Below are 19,344 nucleotides of genomic sequence, written 5' to 3' on the forward strand. Positions count from 1 at the left end.
TATCACAGAATAATCCATGACTATTTCTGTATTTAGCCATCTCCAAGTATGTCAGTACCTAAACCTTTATTTCGATCTTTCATATTCTTCTACTTCTTTATTATCTGTTCCTTCTCCTACAATGAAAATCCTTGCTATTACTGTAATTGGATTACTTTCTTGCCTTGTTAATGTATACATGTATGGCACTATCAGAATTATTAATCCACACCAATTTGAAAAAAAAAATTACCACCTCATATACTCCAGTTAGTTTTCTGCCCATTTAAACATTATGAAGCTACAGTAATTAAAGCAGCATAGTATTGTAAAAATGGATGCATAGACCAATGGAATAGAACAGAGACCCTACAGGTAGCCCCACCTTGATATGGTCAAGTGCTTCTTACAAAAAATGCAGACCACACCGTGGGAAAGCAGCAGTCTTTTCACTAAATGGTCCTTGGGAAACTGGATATGTACATGCAGGAGAACAAACATTGACTGTCTCTCACCATGTACAAAAATCAACTCCACACGGATGAAAGGCATAAACTCAGGCCTGAAGCTATAAAACTAGTAGAAGAAAGCATAGGGGAAATGGTTCAGGATGTTGAAAAGGCCAAAAATTTTCTTGATCAAGACTCTAAGAGCACAAGAAATAGGAGAAAAAGCTAATGGGGCTTTAGCAAACTGACAGCTTTTGCACGGCAAAACAAGCAGCAAAGAGAAAACCTACAGAGTAGAGAAAAACTATTTGTAATGTGCGTATGTGACAGGTGGGTGATGCACAGGATAACTCAGGAACCTGATTGTATGTATACGTTGTATATGTCAAAAAAATGAAAGGCTTATTTGAAAGACAGTTAGAAGAGAGACTTCTCCTCTCTGTTGGTTCACTGCCCAAATGACTGCAAGAGCTAGGGCTGGGCCAGGCCATAGCCAGGAAGCAGGAGTTTTCTTTTAGGTTTCCCACATGAGTATAGGGGCCCAAGCGTTTGGGTCATTCTCCACTGCTTTCCCAGGCTATTAACATGGCACTACACTGGAAGTGAAGCAGCCAGAACTTGAACTCACACCAATATGAGAAGCTGGCACTACAGGCAGTAGCTTTACGTGCTATGCCACAATTCTAGCCCTGCTAAAATTTTTTGAAATAAAAAAATCAGAAAGACTCACAATATCAAAAGTTCATGAAAATAAGGAACAACAGAAACTCTCATACAAGATTGGTAGGAATGCAAAGTTTCTTACATAAAATTGCATACAGAGCTGCCTAGTAACTTAGCACATTTATTCCTATTTGAGAGAAAAGGTTATGAAAACAAACCTTTACCTATCTTATTAGAGGATGCTCATGGCAGCTTTATTTCTAATAGCAAAATCCAAAAATTCTAGCAACACATAACCCTCAAGAGAGCTAACAGACACTGATACTTATATATTTATACAGTGGAGTAGATTGCTGATATCTGCACTAGCATGAATAAATGTCAAAAATATGCTGAGTAAACATGCCAGTGAAATGAGGCTCTGCTGTCTGAGCCCATTCATAACATTACAGGAAGGGTTAATCTGTAATCCTAAAATTATATTTGTGGCTACTGGGACTAAGGTAAATATAGGGCAAGGGCATAAGGGAACTTTTCGGGTTGATGGCAGTGTTGTGAATCTTGATAGGGGTGTAGGTTTTGCATATGTATGTATCATGTTGAAACTTAGCCAATGGTGTATATAAGACTTGTGTCTTTTCAAGAGAAAACAGGATGGCGGAATAAGGTAAGGGCACATTTAAACAGATGGAGAATTATTAGGGTGAAGCAGAGATGCCATGATCCCTTGAAATAGGAGAGAACGGGTCAAAGGCAGAGGGGCACCTGGAGACTGTCGGACACAGGACAGAAAAGCAGTGAAGATAGCCGATAACAGTGACAAGATACTCCAGTGACAGCACTCTGTGGTCAGAGCTCCAACAGTGGCTAGTTGAAAAGAGTTCAATGGGAGCTCAGGAGGTGAACCCAGGTATAGAGCTGCCTGTCCTGATTTGCTTGATTGACCAGAAGCAGAGTGACAGAGCCCAAACAGGCAGGTGCAGGTACAGGGTGGATTTCATGGCTCAGACCCCCACCAGTGCCACATAGGGTGCCATTTTGTATACTGAAGAATAGGCTAGGGACAGGACTGGAGGAACAACCGTGAGCTGCACTTATGCTAAGCTGGGAGAGACCCATGTCTGGCTCAATGCATTGTACTGGTACCACAAGGAAAACAGTACTGGCTTGGCATCTTATGAGTTCTGCACAGAATAGGTTTGGGTGGCCTTCAGACCTAATGGTTAGCAGGCCCAGACCTCCACCAATGTGCCACATTGGGCACCGTTTTGTATATGGAGGAAAAGACTGTGGGGCTGAAGGAACAACAGCAAGCTATGCAAGCACTGAGCCAGGAGAGAACTCACTAATGGCTCAATACATTGCACTGGTATCACAGGAAAAATAGTACCAACTTGACATCCTATGGGTTCTTCCCAAAATAGGTCCGGGTGAGTGGCCTTCACATCTAACAGCCAGCAGATTCCGACAAGACCAGCACTGCTGACAACCCAGTGATTTAGGACAGCTATTGTCTCCCTAATCCCAGGCACTGCTCGAACCAGGAGTGGGAAACTGTATGAGCAATGGTGTGGCCACAACAGAGGATCACAGGGGATGGTGGCTAAGGAGCTGGGGCTATGGAAACCATGGTGGAAGCCTAGCACAAGAGCCCAGGGCTGAAACTCACTGGAGAAAGTGGCACAAGTGACTGCAAATGAAGTACCGGGTACCAAATGCAATCAATAAAATGGACCTGTAGACCACTGTGCAACACAGCTTAGAAACAAGTGCTAAGGAGAGGAATCTGCTAGCCAGAATAGCAATAATCAAGAGCAAAAGAAGAGACAGACACAATATTATTGATGCCTCCCCTGAAAAGGAGCAAAAGCCTTTGTCAACCTCAGAGTGAACTGAGGAGGACATTGAGGAAATGGGAGATAAAGAATTTTAAAAACTTGTTATAAAGCTTCTTAATGAGAGGTACATACAGGAGTTCAGGGAATTGAGTATATGTTACACAGGAAATGGCAACCTTAAAATCAAGCTGAGTTATTAGAAATGAACACGATGTAGCAAATTAAACTCCCTGTAAAGTTCAATAATTGAATGAGGCAGAAGAAGGAATCTCAGAATTGAAAGACATTTCCTTCAACAATGGGGCGGGGGGAGGGGGAGGGGAAAGCTGGAAGAGGAACTAGATTACTAGGAAAAGTATTCAAGAATTAAGGAACACTATTAAAAGGTGAAATCTAGGAGTTATGGGAGTTCCAGAAGACACATAAAGAGAAGCTGGGTTTTAAAATGTATTCCATGAAATAGTAAAGAAAAACTTCTCTAATTTGGCAAAAGAATTGGGAAACAAAATACAGGACAGACACAGAACTCCCGATAGCATTGACCAAATGTGGTCTTCTACACAACACATGATAATCAAACTCTCCTCAGTTGAAAACGGGGAAAAGATCCTGAAATATGCATGTGGAAAAAAAAATCAGTTAAATTATAGAGGAATCCCAATCAGACTCACTGCTGACCTCTCAGAAGAAACTGTACAGGCCAAAAGAGAATGGAGTGACATATTCCATATTCCAAAGGAAAAAAATGTCGGTCCAGAATAACTCACCCAGAAAAGCTTTCCTTTGTGTTTGAAAATGAAAGAAAATTCTTCTACAGTAAAGAAAAGCTCAAAATTTGCTTCTTCCAGACCTACTTAAAGGTATTCTTTTGACAGAGAAAAGGACTAGCATCTACCCAAGCCAAATGCAAATGTGAAGAACATGAAGAATGTCCCAATAAAACAACAAAAGAAGACTAAATCAATGCTAAGATGATAGGACCAGGGTTCAGCACCTCAGCCTGGGGGCTAAAGTTCTCACCTTGCAGGTGCCAGGATCCCATATAGGCTCTGGTTCTTGTCCCGGCAGCCCTGTTTTCTATCTAGCTCCCTGCTTGTGGCCTGCAAATGCAGTAGAGGACGGCCCAAAGCTTTGGGAACCTGCACGGGAGAACTGGAAGAAGCTCCTGACCCCTGGCTATGGATCAGCTCATCTCCAGCTGTTGCAGCCATTTGAGTAAACCAGTGGACGGAAGATCTTTGTTTCTCCTTTTCTCTTTTTTTAAAGATTCATTTTTATTGCAAAGTCAGATATATACAGAGAGGAGGAGAGACAGAAATATCTCCTGTCGGATGATTACCTCCCTAGAGTGAGTACAACGGCCAGTGCTGTGCAGATCTGGAGCCAGGAACCTCCTTTGGGTCTCCCACATGGGTGGAGGGTCCCAAGGTTTTGGGGCATCTTCCACTGCTTTCCCAGGCCACAAGCAGGGAGCTGGATGGGAAGTGGGGCTGCCAGGATTACCTGAACCAGCACCCATATGGGATGCCGGCGTGTTCACTACTTTGGCTACTAGGCCATGGAGCTGGGCCCTGTTTCTCTTTCTCTTTGTGGATCTGACTTTATTGTAAAAACTAAATCTTTTTTTTTTTTTACATTTTATTATTATTGCTATCATTTTATGATACAGTTCCATAGTCCCTTATCCCCTCCCAAAATCCCTCCCCCCCCAGTTCCTTTATTTCATTACTAATATAGTTCTTCATACTCAGTCATATGTCCATCATTGCGGGCATAGACAATGGCAGAGAGTCCAGAATCCTATTGTCAAGATATAGTAAACAGTTTCATTGTAAGTCCATCTTTGATCTGGAAGTAGAAATGCATACCACACTGCATCCTCGCATCTGGATGTTAGTCTCCATTTCACAGCTACAGGATATCCACTCAAATGAAAAGTCATGGTACAAAGTCAACAGTAGAAAGAAAAATAAAAATTTACAATGCAATGAAGTTAAATGACATGTTACTAGATATGACAGTTTCCATTACACAGCTACTATACACCCCCTTAAATGAAGAGCCAGAAAACAAACTAAATCTTAAAAAAAAAAAAAAAAAGACAAGACCGCTTTTTAAGAAATTGAGTACTCATTGGAGCTAGAAATACATTTTTTCTTACAAGTTTATGGTCTAGTTGACTCAATCCAGAGTGAGATCCCATCTCCCTGAGACCGCTTCCCTCCCTGGACACTTGATGACTCGGCAGTCCTGGAGCGCCATCTGACCTTGAACGGGCCTGGGTGATCTCCAGTGCCTCGGTCTGCACACATCTGGGCCTCACTCGCTCGGCTCTGCCACCTCTCAGGAGAAAACTGTCCCCTTTGAGATGAGTTTGTATTTTGAGGATTGGTTTGATTTGCTATTTTGAAGTGAGTGTGTATGTGTGTAAACTTTTTGTATACGTAACCCAGGCTAACATAATGATAAAAATGGGCGAAAAAAAAAAAAAAGAGAAGACCAAATTACTACCTGTTGATATTAACCCTAAATGTAAATGGCTTAAACTAATCAATCAAATGCTATAGATTAGCAGATTGGATCAAAAATCAAAGCCTATCTCTCTTTTGCCTGCAGGAGACACAGCTCACCAACAGTGATATGCAGAAACTGAAAGTGAAAAGATGGAAAAAGATATTCCAGGCTGCTGGAAAAGAAAGACAAGTTGGTGTAGCTATCTTATTTCAGATAATATAGACTTTGATGTGAAAAATATTAAAAGAGATGAAGAGGATACCACATAATAAAGGATCCACTCAGCAAAAAAGAAGTCACCTTACTAGTTTCTTAGGAGCTTTTCTTTTCCATCTCTAATTTTACTTGATTTCTCCTCTCTTGCGTTTCTTTGCTGGTCTGGCTAAAAGCTTGTTTTGCTCATCTTCTTTAAAAATGGCTTTCTTGTTGCAATTTGTAGTTTTTTAGTTTTAATTCAATTTATTTTTGCTGAGATTTTAATAATTTCTTGCTTTCTGTTCATTTTTTCTTTACTGGAAGTCCTTGAATGCATTATTATTTGAGATATTTTGATTTTTTGTAAGCACCAAATGTTACAGATGTTTCTTTCAAAACTATTTTTGTTACATCTTATGAGTTCTCGAATTTTTGTTTTTAATTTCTTCAAAAAAGTTTTTTCTTATTTCTCAGTGACACATAGATTAAATAGCATTATTTTCTTCAGGAAGGTTTTTGATTCTCTTTCATTTCTTCAGTGACACATTGATCATTCAGTAGCATGTTGCTGTCAATTTTCTATTTTTCTTCCCGTTGCTGATTTTGTTTTACGGTTTTTCATGTAAGGGGATGTATAGTACCTGTGTGATGGAGACTATCATATCCAGATGTGAGGATACAATGCAGTATGCATCTCTACTTCCAGACAAAGATGGACTCCCAACGAAACTGTTAAGATATGTTTTTAAAAGGCGAAAGATTTATACGATCTGAAGAGAAACCAGAGTATGATATATTTGACAATAGATGCTGGGTTCTCTGCCATTGTCCACGCCCATAATGTCAAGATACTCTTAAATAGCAGAATGATAGATTTTTCACAGATTATGAATGACTATACTATTGTAATAATATAGGGAAAGTCAGTGGGGGGGAAAGATGTAGGGAAGGGGAAATCCCATAGCCTATGGAACTGAATCATAAAATTTAAAAATTTTGTGTATTTTACTGTGTACAGATTTCAGTTTAAAGCGATCATAAACAAATGCAACACTCTAGTTAGTACACATTGAAGTATGTAGATGTTGGTAAGTTTGAAATGCATCACCTAAATTAGAAGGACTGATGGATGGATACAGGATAAAGTGAATGATGTAAATTGTTGCGGAACCTGGTCGATGGGAACATGAGTGTTCACTGTACAATGTTTACAGCCGTTCTGTGCAGATTTTGGATGGCACATTTTAAAGAAGTAGTAACAGCAACAGTAGTTTCTTCAGCACTCCCCCACTATCTAGAAATAAGTTTGCTGATGCAGCCTGTCAGTCCCAGACCAGCAGGTTCCTATCTCTCCAGCATGTGAAAAGGCTGGTAGGTGTATTCCTAATGCCTTGGCTGTGCCGCTGTGTACGATGCTTTCTTTTTCTCTACCCATTCGAATTCTGACTCCTCCTGAAGCAGGTGCCTAGTGCCCACCTCTTTAGATACACTGAAGGGCCCTGCCCTCTCCTCTAAGGCCCTCAGCCCCTTGCCCTGCCTCCTTCTCTTCAGAACTGCTGCCACTTCTATGCAGTGCGTGTGCTTCGTACTCTGTCCCAGCAGAAGACTTTGTCTTGTTCACACCTTTCATTCTGGCCTTCCCGAAGGCAGGCATCTCCCCTCCACCCCCGCCTGTGCATCCCCCTTCCTCACAGCCCTGATCAAAGTCTCCTGAGAGAGAGAGAGAGAGAGAGAGACAGAGAGAGAGAGAGAATGAGCATGAGCATGCAAGCACACATTTTTTTGTCCCTTCTCCATACTGCGTCTTTGAAGAAAACATTTTCCTCTGATTTTAACTGTCCTTGAGTTCAGTCTGAAAATAATCTGGGCCCTCTTGTGAGCTCAGTGTGCACCTTTAGAACTCAGTGCTGAAACATAATCTCCAGTGTAATGTCTTTGGAGGCAGGGTCTTTGGAGGGAATTAGGGGTAAATGAGGCTATGAGAATGGGGTCCTCATAGGGTTAGTGCCTTTAAACAGAAGCACCTGAGCAATCTCTTTAGCCCTTTTTCCATACTCCGTGTTTACAACTCGCCAAGAAATAGGATGTTCTAGATGTGAAAACTGTAGCACCCACTGGTGTGGGTTGCACCAGGCTAGGCTACTTCACCTGCTGGTTCACATGAGAACCAAGGATGGGAGAAGACTGAGTATGGATAGGCTGCAGCACCCACTGGTGACAGTTGAGATTGGGGGTGGGCTGGCCCAGGCTAGGCTGCAGCATCCACTGACAAGTGCTGAGACGTACAGGGGTGGGGCGTGGGGCAGGCCATGCCAGACTGGGTTGGAGCACCACCAGCACACTTAAGATCTGGGCTGGGCGCAGGCCTGGCAGGGAAACTGTGGGCACTCCCATTGGGCTGCTGCTCCCACTGGTGAGCATGAGAGCTAGCACTGGGCTGGATAAGGACTCAGCACCCATCAGCATGTGTCTGTGCTGGGTCTGCAGGTAGGTCAGGCTAAGCTAGGCTGCAGCACCCATGGGTATGTATGAAATCCAGATGGGATATGGAATAGGCTGAACTAGGTTGCTGCACATGCTGATACACACAGGAATGGGAGCTAGGGGCAGGTCTGGTGGGGGTTACTGGGGGTTGCCCTGGCTAGCCTGCAGTTCCCATTGGTGTGCATAAGGGCCGGGTTTGTGGCAGACTGGATTAAAAACTACAGAGCCCAAAGTTGCCATCCTGTTATTCCTCTGGTTGCACACATGCACAGCTTCCCGCATTACCACCACCAGCCTTGGATGATGACTTTGTAGTCTGTGAACTGACACTTCATAAAACCCCAAGGGGTGACTCTCTCCAGTGAAGGAAGTTCAGAGCTGTTTGGCTGCTGTTAGCACCCTAGGGCACTTTCCCCAAGATTACAGTTTTTCTCCAGAGTAAGTGGTAGGCCTTGGGAAGAGAAAGGTGACATAAGGAACAGACTTGAAGTTGATCGATGTCCTGAAATGATGCCAGTTGCTTGTTGGAACCTGAGTGTGTGTGTTGAGCACTTTGCAGTTTAACCACGTGTCTAGGCTGATAGGACGAGCACCGTGATTAAGGTACAAATCAGCTCTGGCATCGCAAGGACTTTTCTTGTTGCCTGTGATGACTGCAGCCAACCTCCCCCGACTCCCCACTCCCAGTCACCATTCCTCTGTTCTCCACCTCTGATCTTTCAAAGCATTTTGGATTTCCAATTAGTGGATGCACAATTGTGAGCCCAACTGTGTGTTCCCACCATTATTGAGGCAGGAGATAAAGGGAATCCTAAATGGTGTCATTTGGAACCAGACTTTCCTAGCTGTGTCATACCTCTGTCAGCTGCCATCAAGCTCCTTTACTGCCAGCCTCTGGGGATGCAAAGAGCAGCTACCCTGTGGAATGACCAAAAGACAGGAGGGAATGCTGAGCCCCCAGATCCCAGGTGTAGCATGTGCTGTGAGCATGGTAGCTGCCACTGAGTGAAACTTCATCAGGAAGCCTGGGCTTTGCAGGGGCATGTGTGGGGAGGCTGGCCTTGCCGCAGCCTCACAGAAGCCCATGGGAGGTGACCTGGGTGGTATGTCACAGCGGTGCTATTGGGCTTATCACTGTGCTGAGTAGTCACTGTAAATGTTCAATGCGTTGTGTCCTTTCTCCAGGTGATGGTGGCTACGGCAGCAGTGATGACCCTGGATCTGGTAGGTGGTCCAACCTGAGATTTCTCTTGGAAAGTGACAGGAGCAGGGACACGGGCCGACTCTGTTCTCAGAGGAGGCTCCCTGTTTGGAGAATGAGCAGCAAGGCCCATGGCAGCGGGGTGTGGTGTCTGCAGCAACTATCCGGAAGATCCTGGTCCTGAGGGAGGAGAGGGGATTGTACCGAATTCCTGTGCCCCATTCACACAGGTCAGAACAGAAGTCCTTCTGCAAGATGAGAACCCCTCTGCCAGTTCAGAACACGGTGTCCTTGCCTTGGATGTGGGGCCTTCTTGTAGCAGCTCAGTGTTGTGGGCGTCTGAAGCAGCTAGGCCAGCTGCTGCGGGAGAAGCAGCTCCTGAGCAGAGCTGCGTGACTCTCCCCCTTTCTCCCCCTCTTCTCTGCACAGGCATGTCAGTGGAGACAGGCACCATCGCCGGTGTGGCCAGTGCGCTGGCCATGGCTCTCATCGGTGCTGTGTCCAGCTACATCTCCTACCAGCAGAAGAAGTTCTGCTTCAGCATTCAGCGTAAGTGCAGCCACTTGTCCCCCAAGCTTCTCCAGGAGAGCCTGCCACAGAAAGGGGTGGGCAAGACTTGGGCTCCTTCCCAGCCTGCTAGAGATGGGGAGCCCCTCATGAGGGAGACTTCCTGTGTCCTGGGGGGCGGGGGAGGAATGGGCATGGCTTGCCATTTTGGAACTCTTGGGGAAGAGTTAGGCTGAACTCAGAGCAGAAGGACCTTGGATAGGGAGTGCGCTGGGCTCGGTGACCTTGGTCTGGCTCCAAGCTCCCGGGCTCAGATTTCTTCGGGACCAGTGACTAAGACGGGTCCTGGACAGGCCCGGGAGCATGGATCTCCCAAGGGGCCATGGGGCCTTCGACGATGCTGGCTGGCCCAAGGCTCTTGCATTTTAGCTGTGTCACCTTGCAGAGCCCGAGAGGTCACTCTGGGTACCCCAGCCCCTCCCCCAGTGAGCCAGGAAATGGAGACAGAACAGGGTCGTTCTTGCCTTGAACACTTTAAAAATGTGGATCACCTTCACCTCGTGATATACCTGTTAGCCTAGAAGCTGTGGAGACATTGAATGGTTTTTGGTGGCATCCCGCCCGAGAAGCCCACTGGTGCCCCTTGTCACGGAGCCCTTTGGGGTGACTGTGGAGGGCAGCAGCCGGCCCAGCTTGTCACTGTCGTAAGCACCTTGTTGGCATGTCACTGTTTCCTGAGTCAGGTGTGTCCCTGGTTCAAGGCTGGCAGCTCTTTTGTTGAAGTAGCATGCTGTGGTCCCGCCCTGGTTTTCCTCTTCCCTCTCCTTGCTCCACGTGGCTCAGCTGCCCTGGGCGTCTGCCTCTGCCCTTGGCCTCTGCTGAGCTGCCCTGGCGCTCTGTCACTGGTGCCGAGGACTGTCTCTTCATTGGGCTGAGCGCCTCAGCGCTGTCTGTGAAATGGGACACAGGGCACGGGAAAAGAAATGATCTTCAGACTCGCTTCCTGAAGCAAACAGAGGTGAGGCTTTGCAAGGTGCTCAGCAGGCAGAGGGGGCAGCTTGGCCTTAATTTCCCGGAGTCTGTGGCCCCAACCTTGAGTCAATGTGTTGTGTCATCTGGGGACTTGTGGGACCTGTGAAGGTGCCCTCCTGAGCCCTGCCTCTCTGTGACCACTGCCATGGCCCCTATCTGTCCAGGCCCTGGATGGTCTCTTCACATCTGAATGGTTTGTGCTACTTGCTGCCTGCCTCAGTTTCCCTCACACCACACCCTCTTCCAGTAGGAGCTATGTCAAAGGGCCCAGAGGCCATGATTCCTGCTGCTCGGGCCCCACCTTGCCCCTGGAATTCACAGGCTGTGTGGTTAGGCTCTGAGCACGTCTGTAGCCCTCTGTGCAGCCACCAGTGCTGCTGCAAAGGTGCCCTGTGGCACACAGCCTTTGCTGATGTCCCTCCTGCTCCTGCCCTCACCCTCCTGGCTGGCGTCCCCTGTGTGTGCTGCCATAGCGCCCCCTGCTGGCCTCATCCGCAGCCCCAGGCAGCCATTGGCCACCACCAGCTCTGTATGGGGCTCCTGCCCCTCCCTGCTCCCAAAGCGCTTCTCAGTATGGGACCCTAAAGGCTGTGTGCCTTGGCACCTAGCCTGTGCCTGAGTCGGGAGGAATACCTTGCGTGCCTCTGCACTCCGGACGTTATCCCATCTTTCCCCAGAGCCTCTGCCTGGAGGAGGCCTCAGCCACTGAAGCTGCATGGCTGTCTAGGAAGCCAGACCCAGAAGCGCCAGAAGGTGACAGGTGATGACAGGACTGCCCGTCTCTGACACCCTGGCCCTCTGGTGCTCTCAGCCTCTGCTGTGGTCAAAGGGGCACGCACCTCAGGGACCCTTAGCCTCATCTGTCTGCCTTTAGTGCCAAGAGTCAGGCAGGGCCTCTCTTGGGAAACCCGTGGTATTTGTTGCCAGTGGCCAAGATCTTGCTCTGGGGTTCTAAGCTCTGTGTCTTGCCTTCAGATGCAGCGGAAGGTCAAGGTAACAGCGTGCTTTGATTTATTCATCTTCCTCGTGCTTCTGCCTCCACATTCACCTCATTCTGTACCCATGCCCCACCCCCTTGCTGCTCTCCTCACCACTCTTCATGCCCCTTCCTTCGCCTGGCCCTGGCCAACATGGCTGCAACCACAACCATCTGAGGTTTTCCCCACTGCCACTGCCTGTGTGAGGACAGGGTGTTCCAGTCCTGTGCCAGGCCACAGGTGACTGGTGTCCAGGATGCATGAGGTAGGGGCCTGTGATGGAGGCTCAGGCACCCCTGGTGGTCATCCCTGAGGCACACCCAGAGGACTACCTATAGGAAGAAGGCGGAGTGGTGCACACCCAGCGGGCAGTGGGGCGGTGCTGCATCTTCTGGCTCCCACACATGAGCTTCCAACTTCCATCATCTGCCTTGCCCCTTGGCAGCCACCCCTGCCAAGAAGCAATACCAGCACTTTTTTTCACAGGTGACTCTGGCTTCCCCCTTATGTCCAGCAGCCACCAAAACAGCAGGTGGTATTCAGGGGCCTGTAACCCAGGACAGTGGAGTGCTTCAGTTTGGTGGTCAGGTCCATTGGGACTGGCAGTCAAGTCCACTGGGACTATGGCCTGGTTTGTTCAGAGGCTCAGGGCCATGTGTTGCCAGGCTCTGTAGGGTGAGCTCCATGACTCCTCTCTGATGAGTGGCAGCGTTGGGGTCCAGTCCACGTCCTTGGATGACAGTCCCTATCAGGGTCAGCATGAAGGCACTCTGCTCTCCAAAGCCATCCTGGAAATGGGTGGGGACGGAGCCTGTATACAGAGCTTAAGCAGTGGGCCTCTGATGGGGCTGCTGGGAAACAGGTGGCTGGATTGGCATCTCCAGTGAGTCCTGCGCAGCCACTTGCTCCTCTGTCACCTGCATCCATTAGTGCCTCATGCAGCTCCTGGCTCCCTCTGCCTCCCTGAGCCACCCGTGGGCTCATGGATGGCACTGAATGGTGCCACTGGGGGTTCCTGCTGCCACTAGCTGTCACCCTGGTGGCTGCTTCAGGGGCTGAGGATGTGGGGCCCCTTGCTGCATGACCTTGTGTTTCCTGAGGATGATGGTGGAAACTCCTGGGTAATTCCAGAAGGACATGTGCTGGTGGGGGAGGGGGATTGGCCCATGCTGCTTTTTGTTTTCTCTTTCCCATACCTGAAGGCCCAGTGAGGAGCTCTTGGGTCTGTGTCTGTTGGTGACTCGCCACTTTGTCCTTTGCAGAGGGGCTCAATGCAGACTATGTGAAGGGGGAGAACCTGGAAGCGGTGGCATGTGAGGAGCCCCAAGGTGAGGACCTCCTGTCCCTGTCCCTCACTAAAAATGTCCTAGATTTGTGCCAAGGGAGCTGGGGGGAACCCAGGTGTTTGCTTCTAGAATGTGTAGCCTGAGGCTGTGGGAGCCCAGATGGCCCTGTCCTGCTCTCTGCTCAGCCAGCATCCCAGTTGCAGGAGGCCAGGCTCAGTTCCTGAGCATTGCTACCACACGCCCTGGTCCTGGTCTCTGTGGACAAGAATGGATGGATGGATGGATGGATGGATGGATGGATGGATGGATGTGTGGATGTATGTTTGGGTTTGGAAGGCAAAGTTAGAGATCTGCTGGTTCACTCACTAAATGCCTGTGACACCCAGGGTTGGACCGATTTAAAGCCAGCAGTTGCAACAGGGTCTCCCACATGGGTGCAGGGGCCCAAGCACTTGAGCCATCCTCCACTGCCTGTCCAGGTATATTAGTAGGGACATGGAGGGGAGTGGAGCAGCTGGGCCATGAACTAATGCCTATGGGAGATTCTGCCGTCGCAGGCAGCGGCTTTACTAGCCACACCACAGGGGTTACCCAGATGTTTGGGCCCTGCCACCCACTCACGTGGGAGACCTAAAGTGGTTGCCAATTTCAGCCTAGGTCAGCCAGGTTCATTGTGAACACCAGGAAGGGCAGCAGTAGGGAGATCTCTCACCTGTGTCTGTGGCCTTTCACATCAGTTGGAGAGGTGCTTTCAGCAGTTGTGCCAGCAGCATGCCCATCTTTCCAGGTGAGGAAGTGGTGGCCAAGCTGTGTATCATCCTCCTCTCATCTCCAGGGCCCTAAGAGGGTGGCCCAGGACCAGCTTCGCTGCCCCAGAGCCTAGACAGAGTAGGCAGGGAAAGGAGCTTCTGTTCCCAGCAGGGGCTCAGTTCTGCCACTGTGCCTTCTGAGGAGCATCTTCTCTCTCTCTAGTGCAGTACAAGGCCGTTCCAACACAGTCTGCTGAGCCCCCGCCCCCAGGGCCACCCCGCATCTGAGGCACCCCCAGCAGCGACGCACGAAGCCAGCAAAGGGTGCCACTGCTTGTGAGCCTGCAGCCGATTGCCTTGGAACCACAGCCGCTGTGCTGTCTTCGCCCTGTCATGGCTTCTTGTCCTGCTGTTTCCAGAGGAGCTCCAGGTGCTCGCCAGTTTGGTTTCTGCCTTGCCACAGGAACTCCGGAGGGACTTGGTGCCGAAACTCAAAGCGTGACTCTGCCACCAGGCCAGCAGCAGCCTCACAAGCTGCCAGGTCACAGGTGCCCTGGAGCCGGGCTCAGTGAGTTCCAGGGGTGGGGGCAGGAAGGGCAAAACATGGGGATGGGCAACAAGATGGCTGGGGATGATGTCACAGCAGGACAGCATTTCCACTCAGAAGAGTTTGAACCCAGTGTGCTGTGGTCCTGCTGCGTGCTGGCTGCGGTGGCTCCCAGTGCCCGCTGGCTGCCATGAGGCAGCCTCTGGCTGTGGCCTCCAAGAACTCTCAGTAGGGGCCCAGCTAGCACCCAATTTCTTCCTTTGGAGCCCCCGCAGGGAGCAAGTGAGATGGCACCAAGCAGTACCACACACATGCCACACACAGGCTGGTGGTTCAGTTGCCGTCTTCCAATGCCAGGTTTTATACTGTTGGGCTTCCTGGAAAGCTACTTGGAGTGTAGGCTTCTCCATTCCTTAAGTATAAAATGCATCTCACCATACTTCTGCTAGGAGAGTGTAGGCACCTTTTGGTTGCACAGGAAGCTGTGACTTGCAGCTTCTCATCCAAAAGGGGGCAGTATGGTCTTAAGGCTGGCAGGATTATTGTTGCATATCACTTCTGGGTTGGAAAAGAATTGGCTATTGGGTGGGAGCAGCTGTTCCCCTTTCAGCCTGTCTCTGATCTCTGGGATCATAAGCTACAGGTATCAAGACTGAGCGTGTGACCATCCCACAAAACTGCTGTCCAGAGACCAGGCTGCATGTGTAGATCCCGTGTGCTGCCTTGCCAAGTCAGAACGCACTTCTGATGTGACCAGGCAGGCCAGACCCCGCTTTCAAACCCCATGGGCCTCTTCAAACAGCACGATAATTCTATGTGAGTCCTGGGCTAGGTTGGCACCTCTGTGAGCTTGGCGGTTAAAAACCCCATTCCCAGTTGCAGGTGGGGGGGGGGCGGTGTGGCATCGCACCCTGTAGGTGCCTGCTCACTGTGTGCCCATGACCCTGGAGCACCAGCCCCCTGGCCCTGACAGGGAGTATTGTGAAGGAGGAGGATGGCAGCTGGCTATGCTGCAGATCCATGACCATAGAAGCTGTCTGTAAGATCTGCCCATTTCCAGGGCCTCCTGCCTTTGCTAGCCAGACCACTGTCAACCTTGTCCTTCCCTGATGCCAATGACATAGAGGGCTTATGAACCTATCGCTGGCCATTGCAGAGCTGGAGGTAGCTATGGAGAATTTTTGCACCCATGACCTGTTATTACCTAGAAAGGTTGAGTTGTGGTAAAGCCTGTGTGATGGCAATGACCTTGGAACCCTGTAGCTGTGATGTCTAATAAATGCTCTGTGAAGACACTTTCTCCATAGCACTGCCTTTCGTCAAGTCAAAGGGCCCCCATTCTACTGTGTGTTGTCTGTGTCTTCTGCATGAAGGCCACAGCCTGGGTACCAGGCAAAGTGCCCAGGAGAGCCCTGGGCTTTCTCTCTTGCTCAGCAGGTGTCACTTGTCAAAGCCTCCAGGCCAAGGATCACACAGGACAGCTAGGGTCTAGCCCAGGTGAGTCAGAGGTGGTGGCTTGGTGGGCGTGGGTCATCCCAGTTCCCTGCAGACCATGTGCAGGCTGAGCACAGTGGTCCATGCATTCTTCTGTGTGCCAGTGTCTGCATTACACAGATCCGCTTTGTTCCTCAGTTATGTGGTGCCGACCTCAGTGCTCTCCTCTGAATAAGGCTGCTGACAGAGCCCCTGTACAGGAGCTGTGTAAAGGGGAGAGGTCACGGGTTGCCCAGCACGTCTAGTTCCTGCCTGCAACAGCCCTGCGTCCTCTCCAAGGGGTCTGCCCACAGAAGCAATGGGCGGCGCTGGCACACCAGCTGCTCTTCCTCGCCAGAGCCATCCTGTAAGCAGCATGCATTCTAGTTGTGTGCAGGCAAATCTGAGCACAAGAGGCGCCTGGATCGTGGGCTTAGCTGGGACAAAAAGTGCAACCCTTGGGCAGCATTTGGGGCTCCACATTGAGGTCAGGGGCCTTTTTTGAAGTCCTCAAAGCCAAGGCCACAGTGTGATTTTCCTTTGCTGAGGGGCCTGGCAGTGGACCTCCTGGCCTTCTCCATCACTGCTGGGAAGGGAAACCTACCAAGTGTTCTCCAATTGGCCCTGGGCTCCCTCAGCGGGGATCCCTCAGCCACAAGGGATCCCAGGCCCTTCAGAGTGTGACCTGCAGGGGGCGATAACACACCGGCACAAGGAAGACCCAGCACCCTGCCTCCTGGCTGGCCCAGGCCCTTTCCCAAAAGGCTTCTGTATTTTCTCTAGGTTATTGTCAAAGAGCAATTAAGCTTAAAGTCAGAGTGCCTAGCCTGTCTGGGTGAAAAACCTCGACTTGGCATAAATGACATAGGCGCTTTACTATGTGCCAAGCACAGGTGACGTCCACAAACAGGCGATCTGTGTTGTTTTTATTACTGGTCTTCGGGAACACTTAAAGAAAGACCCCAAGAAGAAAGCCACAGAGCAAACATAGAAATTTAATTACAGATTAAAATACAGTGCATCAGATGAGGCACACACAGTATTGTACCAGTTTTTAAAAACCTGAACCATGAAGGTTTTGTGTTCTAGTACACTTAAATAAGAGAATGAATTGCTTAGCAAACAGAACTGTGCTCACAGCTCTGTGAGGAACAAAGAAAAGTGGGCTGCTGTGCCCCTTGAGCAGCTCAGGGGATCTCGAGGGATCCTGCTGTCGGACGGTCCTGGCTGGGCACTTGCTCGCCACCTTGTCTGCTGACCTTACCGAGCGGCCCTTGTGGCCTCCACAGGTCTATCCAAACCTCACTGGCCCTGTCCTTCACCAGTTCAGTGCAGCTGGGGGATCAAGTTTTTCGGGAGGGGGCAAGGGAAGTTGTTCTTCCATGAGAAGCATTAGTGTACCAATCCACAGTCCAGTTTATTCAGGCATGTTGGGATTGTAAATCAAAGCTAATATCAGAGAAACTGACACAGAAACAAATTCCCCAGATGGTAAAAATGTAGAGGATTTTATCAAATTACTACAAATACTTGTTATCTTAAGGAACAGGAATTTTCTATAAGTTATCAGAAGGTTCCAAGTTGAAAAAAGCTCTATTCTTTAAGGTAGTTGGCTGTTAAAAAAAAAAAAAAAAAACTCTTAACATTTTCAAAAGATCAGCATGTTGGAGGGTGCATGGCATCCAGGAATTGGACACAAGCTGGTGACCCTGTGACACTAGCAGTGGCAACATGCACCAACAGGGCGCAAGTGGCCACGCCTCACCCCGGCTGTGGCGCAGAACCGCGTGGCAGCTGCTTGCCTTCTGCAGGGCCCCATGCAGTCACCAAGCCCGAAGTCACTGAGCGACGGTGCAGAGCAGAGGCTCGCCTCACCGAGGCTGGCTCCCAAGGCCAACCCCAGGGACCTGTGCTTGCTTTAATGGAAGCCACGGCACAGGCTTGCCTGAAAATACAGGTGGGCAGTCGTGTGAGTAAACCAGGTCGCAGGGACCATGAATACAACTTCTACTATTTCACACAACCTAGAAGGGTTGAAAGTGCATTTGCTTTTATGCCAAGGATGGGCCTGGGACTCCCAGGAGGGTACCAGTGCCTGTGCGGAGCCGCCGGAGCCCTTGGCGTCCCCTAGCAGGGCCAGAGCACCAGGTGGGCCTAGTTCCTGCAGACCCCATCAGTGGACTGGGACACCTCAGGAGCAAGTACCAGGTAAGTGAGGACAAACCTTGGTTCAAATGTACCACAGAGAAGTCAGCATGAGGTTTGCTGGAAACAAGCTCACGTCACACAGGTAAGCAGCAGTCTCCTCACGTGACGATACCCAGAAAAAGGACGTAGGAAAATAAAGGCATGTTTCTCTTGTCCAAAAATACCTCATCTGTACATATCAGTAGCTACAACAGGGGCCCTCTGGCACGAAGGTCACTGGCAGAGGTGGCGGGGGCTGCCTGCCCTACAAGGATTTCCCTGCAGGGTCGGGATGCCCAGGGCAGCCCTGTGGCGCACGTCCATCTGGTGAGGCGTGGCACTCAGAAGCAAAGGCGAGGAGACTCCCTGGAGCCTCTGTCCTGCATCCCAATTATTCTAAGCTGCCTGGGCTAGAGGAAGGCAGGCCCCGGTGACACCACTGACAGGAGGGTAACAGGCTGTGCATACAACAAACACTTGCTGTCTACGGAAGCTGGCGTCTAGCCACACGTATATGGTCCCTGGGCGTAGGCTTAAAACTACCAGGCACCGGCAGGCCCTCCCCTGAGCCTTGCTTGCCTGTCACACTGAGGTGTGCATCGGGGTGGCCGTGTGCGACGGTGAGGAGCCCCGCTCCGATGAGGACGAGATGGCACGCGTGGCCACCTCCCGCTGCAGGTCCTCCACGCGCTTCTGCAGCTCTGCCCTAACAGCCAGCAGCTCCTTGAGGGTCTGGTGGATGGGCGTCTGGTGGAGAGCAGAGAGTAGCATGTTAGCTGGGCATCAGGGCGCCAGCACAACCCGCCCAACCCCAGGCTCCCAGGCCACCCGAGGCTCCTCTGCTCAGAGGTGCTCCTCAGCCACAGGGCAGAGCTCAGCACAGGGGCCTTGGGCAGCCCTCTGCCCGTCTCCATCAGCTCTGATCTGAGGGCTTCTGAGCACTTCTGCTCATTGAAGAGCCTCGTGTACCATTGCCACTTGCTCCAACTTGAAGCTGGGAGCATCCAGTGCAGCAGGGGCCCACACAAGCCCCAGGGCTGGGCAGCCGTACTGGGGGCACAAGCCACACGCCCAGCAGCACTGCACAGGGCCTCACTGAGACTAGATTTTATTTGAAAGATCCTTCACTCCCTGGTTCACTCTTCCAATGCCCGCTGGAGCCAGACTGAAGCCAGGAGCCTGCAACTCCATCCAGTTCTCATGGGGGTTGCAGGGACACGATTCCTCGAGCCAGGCTGTACGTTAGCAGGAAGCTGGGATCTG

At 50.0% G+C, this 19,344-nt stretch overlaps 2 protein-coding genes across 13 annotated transcripts in view; one reads left to right on the forward strand and one right to left on the reverse strand.

The window, feature by feature from the left end:
• The window catches only part of CD99L2 (CD99 molecule like 2), an 84,225-nt gene extending 68,509 nt beyond the window's left edge, over positions 1–15,716 (forward strand). For 9 of the 10 annotated variants that reach the window (XM_041000141.1, XM_041000142.1, XM_041000140.1 and 6 more), the window contains 4 exons: positions 9,308–9,346; positions 9,753–9,872; positions 13,102–13,167; positions 14,098–15,716. In XM_041000141.1, the coding sequence (XP_040856075.1) occupies positions 9,308–9,346; positions 9,753–9,872; positions 13,102–13,167; positions 14,098–14,162 (290 nt within the window). In that variant the 3' untranslated portion in view covers positions 14,163–15,716. Of the gene's footprint in view, positions 1–9,307; positions 9,347–9,752; positions 9,873–11,837; positions 11,856–13,101; positions 13,168–14,097 lie in introns of all 10 variants that reach the window. The other variant, XM_041000143.1, reaches the window with a different exon arrangement.
• Positions 15,717–16,869: 1,153 nt separating this feature from the next.
• The window catches only part of MTMR1 (myotubularin related protein 1), a 50,886-nt gene continuing 48,411 nt past the window's right edge, over positions 16,870–19,344 (reverse strand). For all 3 annotated transcript variants that reach the window (XM_041000132.1, XM_041000131.1, XM_041000129.1), the window contains one exon: positions 16,870–18,828. In XM_041000132.1, the coding sequence (XP_040856066.1) occupies positions 18,664–18,828 (165 nt within the window). In that variant the 3' untranslated portion in view covers positions 16,870–18,663. The remainder of the gene's footprint in view (positions 18,829–19,344) is intronic.

The sequence above is a fragment of the Ochotona curzoniae genome, unplaced genomic scaffold (genome assembly GCF_017591425.1).
Source record: "Ochotona curzoniae isolate NIBS_2020 unplaced genomic scaffold, NIBS_Ocur_1.0 scaffold_1852, whole genome shotgun sequence".
In the NCBI taxonomy this organism is placed as follows: domain Eukaryota; kingdom Metazoa; phylum Chordata; class Mammalia; order Lagomorpha; family Ochotonidae; genus Ochotona; species Ochotona curzoniae.